Below are 6,496 nucleotides of genomic sequence, written 5' to 3' on the forward strand. Positions count from 1 at the left end.
CTGAAAAAAGAAAGCTATTTCCGTTTTTAAGATACATCATATTCATGATAACTGAAAAATTTAATGTCTCGCGCTCTAAGCACAGCAGGTCCTCAAATAACGTGTCATTTCATTATGACGTCGAGATGCTGTTAACTCTTCTTTCTATCAATTACCCTGTAGGAAAATCGGTTTCCTCACATGCTGTTTCATTTAAAAGTTGCAGGACCTTTTGATGAAATTAAATGAGGACTTCCTATCATGTCATTTGTGGCGCTGACCTCAGGGTTCACGTCAGCATGACCGTTGCCCCCGCTGTTCTGATTTCGACGTGCTGCCCGCTCCCTCGGGAGTGTCGTTTCTCAGTGTTCAGGCTGCTAAGGCGTTGCCGCGCAGTCGCGGACGTGCGGAATGGACGAGCTGTCTTTCCAAGCACAGCCGGTTTGCTCAGGGGTCCCCTGGTTGCTTTGTGCCATCCCCACTCAGCTAGACGGCAGGGCGGTGCACACACCCCTCATAAGCACGGTCTGTTTCCCTTTTCCAGCCATGCAATGATGGACCTCCTGGTTGAACTCTGCCTCCAGAACCACCTGAACCCGTCCCACCATGCCCTTGAGATCCGGTCCGCAGAAACCCAACAGCCTTTGAGTTTTAAGCCAAATACTTTACTCGGGACCCTGAATGCACACACTGTATTTCTGAAAGAAAAAGTTCCCGAAGAGAAGGCGAAGCCCAGCCCACTTAAGATGCCTGAGGTGAGTAGGATGAGGACCGTCCACCAAGGACATGTAGACACCTGTGGCCGAGGGCGCTGGGGAGCTGAGGAAGGGGCTGCCGGAGCCCCCGTGATCTTGCTAACATGCAGACAGCTGCAGTGGATGATTCTGCTTCCATGCCAGGCAGAGTCAGGAACTAAACTGAGTTTATTTTAGAAGGTGGAAGTTTCCAGAATTTAGTGTTTGCTCCTCTGGCTGTTTTAGAAGAAGAACCGGTCTAGAGCAGAGCCATCCCTTCGAACTTCCTGCAGGCGACATGGTCTATAATTCTGCAGTTGGCAAGGCAATGGCCACCGGCCTCGTATAGCTGCTGAGCGCATGAAATGCAGCTAGTGCACGCAACAAAACGAGCTTTTAGTTTAAACTTAAATAAGCACATGTAGTTACCCTACTGGACTAATTCTGGAGGTTCTAGTTCAGTTCTGGAGGGCTTCCGGCCCTCAGAAGCCAGGCCATAGAGAGACCTGAACATCTTAGAAGGGAAAAGGGATTTTCCTTCTGAAAAACTGATGGCATAAATATTTACTCATTGAGATTGGAGAACATCTTATCATATACATAGACTTATGTCAGGCTTTTGATTATCGATTAAAATTAACTCCAGCTGTTCATCGTACTTTTAAATAAGGCTTTGCTATGGTTCTTTAGCTCCAATACAAGCAGTGCTATTTTATACATCTGGATTCTTAGAATATATACAAAATTTTCCTGCTTTTAAAAATGGCAATTTGGCTACCAGCCCGTCTCCTGTGAATTTCTAGATTTGGGTGCTTAATAAATTTTATTTGATGCCATCCATACTTTCTGTGACAGAGTGTTCTCTAATTCTTCAAGGAAAATTAATGTTCAAAAAAGAGAAGCTGGGTTTATACCTTGTGACTTCTCTTGCCTTCCTGGCCCCAGCTGCAAACCCCCGGGCCAGGTGAGCCCAGGGCCGTGCACGATTCTAGTTCCAGAAGCAGGGGAAGGGCCCGTGTGGTCCAGCTTCCCTCCTGAGACGCATCGAGCCCTGAGGTCAGCCTCAGTGACGCCTCTAGAAAACCCACGTTTGCTGTGTCCCCACTCCGGGACCTCAGCGCCATGTGGGTGACCCGTCACGGCCAAATAGGAGTTGACTGTATGAAACTTTGGCAGATCAGACTTTTCTGATAGGTCACTATCTGTAGACTTTGAGAATCAGCTTTAATCAAATTGATTGTCTTTATTTCTGATTATTAAATGTCCGATGTTTAAAAAAAACCAAAATGTTGTTCCCCTTAAAATTTATATATGTATATGTAGTGTGTATATATAAATAGGGGTACCCATACATATATACGCACTATATACGTTCATACAGATATTTATATACTCATGTGGCTATTTTGGCTTCTTAAACACAAATTCGATGTCTTGTTTGGTGAGGGTTTTTCTTGACTCTAATTCCCCATAATACTTCCAAACCACTTTCCTTTGAACATATATTTAAGCGCTTCTTGTTCGGGTCTGGTCGGAATCCTCGTAAGACAGTGTACGTCTTGGTTTTTAAATGGCGCCCTCGCTGATGCCCACGTCTCTGTGTTGTCAGCCGTTTTCTGTTAGTAAGAGAGAGTCTAAGGTAAACTCATTATTCCAGGCCTTTATCGTTGGCCGTGCACCCCGCAAGCCCCTGAGCCCTTGCAAGAAAGGTTCAGGCCCCCCAAAATCTTGCCGCCCCTAATTCGCATAGCAGAGGGCGCAAAGCGAGGGCTCGCGGTGAGCGCGGTGAGCGGCGCACTCACGCGGTTCCTCCCGCCCCGTGTCTTCTCCAGAAGTCCGTGCGTCTGGTGGTGAACTACCTCCGGACACAGAAGGCCGTGGTGCGCGTGAGCCCCGACGTGCCGCTCCAGGCCATCCTGCCGGTCATCTGTGCGAAGTGCGAGGTCAGCCCCGAGCATGTGGTGCTGCTCAGGGACAACGTGGCGGGAGAGGAGCTGGAGCTGTCCAGGTCCCTGAACGAGCTGGGGATCAAGGAGCTCTATGCGTGGGACAACCGGAGAGGTGAGCACCGCCCCCCGGGAGGGAGCAGGAGCGCAGACCCAGAGCTCCTGCCGCTGCGAGCGCCCCTCCACTGTGAGCACCCCCACCGTGAGCGCCCCGCCTCCGTGAGCGCCCCTCTGCCCTGAGCTCCCCGCTGCTGTGAGCGCTGCGCCCCGTGAGCACCCCTCCGCAGGGAGCACCCCGACTTGTAAATACCCTCCCAGTGAACACCCCACCCCGTGAGCGCCCCGCCTCCGTGAGCGCCCCCTCTGCCCTGAGCTCCCCACTCCATGAGCACCCCTCCGCCTTTAGCACCCCGCCCCGCCTACTGTGGGCGCCCCGCCCCCGTGAGCACCGCTCCGCAGTGAGCTCTCACCCCGTAAATACCCTCACGGTGAACGCCTCGCCCCATTATCCCCCACCCTGTGAGCACCACGCCCCCCATGACCGCCCAGCCCCTGTAAGCGCTGCGCCCAGTGAGTGTCCAAACCCCCCGCCCCGTGAGCGCCCCCACCGTGAGCACCCTGTCCCCCTCCCGCAAGCACTCCCTACCCCGTGAGCGCCCTGCCTCCCTGAACTCCCCTCTGCCCTGAGCACCCCGCCTCCTGTCAGCGCCCCGCCCCGTCAGCGCCCCGCCCCGTCAGCGCCCCGCCCCGTCAGCGCCTCACCGCAGAGCCAGGGCCACTTCGCAGGCAACTTGATCTTGTCCGACCGCAGTGGGTGTGCACAGAGAGCAGGTCGGGCCTGCCCTGGTTCCCTGACTGTGGCTCTGCCTCTTCCCCCCCGAGTCCTGAGCTCCCCGCGACCCTTTCCCTGCAAGCTAGCTAAGGGGAGAGGAGGGGGAGGCGAAGCGAGGCGGGGCTTCCACCCAGAACACAAAGGGCACAACCCGGTGGGGTGCATCATAATCTAAACCAGGGACAAAATACAGTTAGCTGTGCCCTGAAGCTGCCCAAACACCCTTCAGTCCCTCAAGAGACCCCTGTGAGGCTTGGCCGCCCTGGAGGCTGGAAACTTCTCACTCTGCAAATTTGGTACCTGGCCTGAGGTCCCAGTAAGAGCCGCTGGGGAGCGTGTGGGCCGGAGACCGTACCGCATGAAAGCAGATTTCCCTGACTGACAGAACAGGCCAACTGCATTTAAACAGCTGTCAGATCGCCCCGCCCCCCGCCCCCCCATGAACACTCTGAGACCTTAGAATCATGAAAGCAGACTTCACTGACGCCTCTGTCTTAATGAGCCTCCCGTGCTGTCTGTCACCTTTTTATTTCGTATAGACGTATTCGAGTTGTCCGTGTTTTTCTACTTTTTTTTAAATTGTTAAAATAAAAAATCAACTTTTTTATTACCAAATTTATTGTGAAATCGAGGGCAGTGGGCCCACCCCTCCCCCACCCTCCTCGCGGAGGTTCTGGATCCCGGTGTCACCTGACAGTCAAGGAAGGGTTTTGGCTCAGCTGCGTGTGCGGCACATAGACTACGTTCCTCCAGACGGAAGTGCTCTGACCGCCAGAGTGTCCTGTGTTGAGCCGGTATCTTTTTAAACTCAGACAAGACTATTCTCGGCATCTGCTTCGCGGGCCTGGACGTCACGGTGTGTCTGTCTGGTGTATCCACCTGATGCAAATTAGGTGTCTGTGAGTCTTTAAAAGCAGAGCTTTCCTTTGGCAAGACAGAAAAGAAAAACTGCCCCACGCTTAAGTGTGCGAACGAGAAAGGCTGACACAAACGAGCCTTCCGGCTTCATGCCCGTCATCGGGTGTATCTTGAAAAGTAGTCGTAGAACCGTTTCCCTGGGAACAGGCACGTAACACGGCCTCTCCTCGTGGGCATGGAGCCCAGGAGCCTGTGGCGTCTGGAACACAGAGCTGAGGGTCACCGGGGAAAGCTCCCTAGATCAGGCACCCCTGGTCTCCACGTGGGGAGGACACGAATGCAGCCCCCATGGCCGCCAGTCTGAGAAGCACTTCTGTCCAAGCCCCCACACCCCCTTCCACTGCCTTGGGCACCCGCGAGGGACCTTCTCCCTTGGGTCCCCAGCAGCTGCCCCAGCGGCCGGCAGCCCTTTTGTCTGGGCCATGCTGGCTCTGAGGTATTTGATTACCATTCCTGCCAGGCACCTCCATCCCGCCCTGCTGACAGTCAGTGTTTGAGAATAAAAGAAATGTCCTGGAGGACATGCACGGGGAGCCTTCGTCCCTCTCAGGGTACATCCCCTCTCCAGCCAGCAGGGGCCTGCGAACCGGGCAGGGCCAGGGCACAGGTGTGTCACTGGGCTGAGAGAAGCCTTCCTCCGCAGGGATGCCCGCCCGGGCAGCTTGCAAAAGCAGCAGACTCTGCTGCCACCTGCTTCCACAGTGGGGCTTAGCAGCCGGACGTGTGGCCTGGGAGCTGGAGGCCTGGAGAGCAGGCCTGCTTTGCACTTGGCCTCCTCCTGCACAGACGCAGACCACCCACCCGCGGCTCACGGAGGGGCTGGGGCCTTGGGCAGGGGCTGACGGCCGATGTCCAGTTGCCCTCACTCTCTCCTTGCCTGCCTTTTCCAGTTCTTCTGACCAAAACTCAGTCCGAGCCATCCCTGGGCTGCCGAGGTACAGTGAGCCGGGAACACGCTCTGCCAGCTGCCCTTCGCATGGCCCCGGGCTGGGACATGCATGGCGTGACTGTGTGCGGGGTGCCGGTGTGGCCGGCGGCACCTCTGGGGGCGTCTTGCCGGCTGAAACGTGGCTGTGGGTTGGTTTCTTGACTCCCTGGTTGGCTGAGAGAGAAAGGTCTGTCGGAGGAGAATTCGCTGTGTGGCTCTGATGCGGAAGAGACAAAGGAGGCTGTGGTGGGGGGCGGGTCCCGTGTGGACGTTGAACTTCGGGGCAGAGCGGGAGGTGCGTGCAAGGGAGGCGCTGTTTCCTTCCCGCCTGAGCGTCCCTGCCCTCGAGGTCCAGCCTGTCGGCTGCAGAATTTAGGGCAGTGTGGATGGCGACACTACCTTTCGTTGTCATAGACAAGTATGTAAATGATCAGTCCAGATTTTGGTTTTATTCTGATAGCTGTTTTTCATAACTTACACGTATCCACACACACATGTATGATTACGTATACGTGCACACGTGTACAGAGACAGGCACACACGTGTGTTGGGATTTCAGTGAACCCCTTGGACTATACACACACGCACATATGCCAATAAGTTCATTAAAATCCCGAGGAGCTTTTGTATTTTTCAGAAATTTCTGTTCGCTTGTTAAAATGTTTAACAATAGAGTTATCTCTAGAAAAAAAAAAATGAAAGCAGGGCCCCTCACATCGGTCTGGTGCCAGTGTGGGGTATCATGCCGGACAGTGCTATGGCCTGGGCCACTGTCCACGCTCCTCGTCGGGGTTTATGTCTCCATCTGGGGACAGTACCGACAAATACCACACCTAGAAGGATTCGCTTTTAAGAAGCACCACGAATGGATACTTGTTCTGAGCAGAAAACTCAGGTATATGACGTTTTATCAGGTCTGGTTGCTCTGATTTGGGGATATGGATGGTCTGAGGAGGTGACTCGCAAGTGCCCGTGCGCACGTGGCCTGTGACGGTGACGGGCACTCGGGGACACTGTCTTGCGGGCCTGGATTTCCTCCTCCCTCTTCTTGCTAACTTCGCTCTGGCCACTGACGGCTGTGACTTCCCGTGTTCTCATCTGGAACAGTGAGTGGTTGGGAGTCGCTGGTGTTTAGGGGTTCCTGCAGCGCCCCCACCCC

General features: G+C 54.6%; 1 protein-coding gene across 1 annotated transcript in view; it reads left to right on the forward strand.

Annotated features, from left to right (window-relative positions):
* COBL (cordon-bleu WH2 repeat protein) overlaps nucleotides 1–6,496 on the forward strand; it is a 154,444-nt gene that overhangs the window by 50,669 nt on the left and 97,279 nt on the right. The window contains exons 3-4 of the mRNA XM_023521610.1: nucleotides 524–734; nucleotides 2,546–2,774. Coding sequence (XP_023377378.1) covers nucleotides 524–734; nucleotides 2,546–2,774 — 440 coding nt within the window. The remainder of the gene's footprint in view (nucleotides 1–523; nucleotides 735–2,545; nucleotides 2,775–6,496) is intronic.

This window comes from Pteropus vampyrus, unplaced genomic scaffold (genome assembly GCF_000151845.1).
Source record: "Pteropus vampyrus isolate Shadow unplaced genomic scaffold, Pvam_2.0 Scaffold308, whole genome shotgun sequence".
Taxonomy (NCBI): Eukaryota; Metazoa; Chordata; class Mammalia; order Chiroptera; family Pteropodidae; genus Pteropus; species Pteropus vampyrus.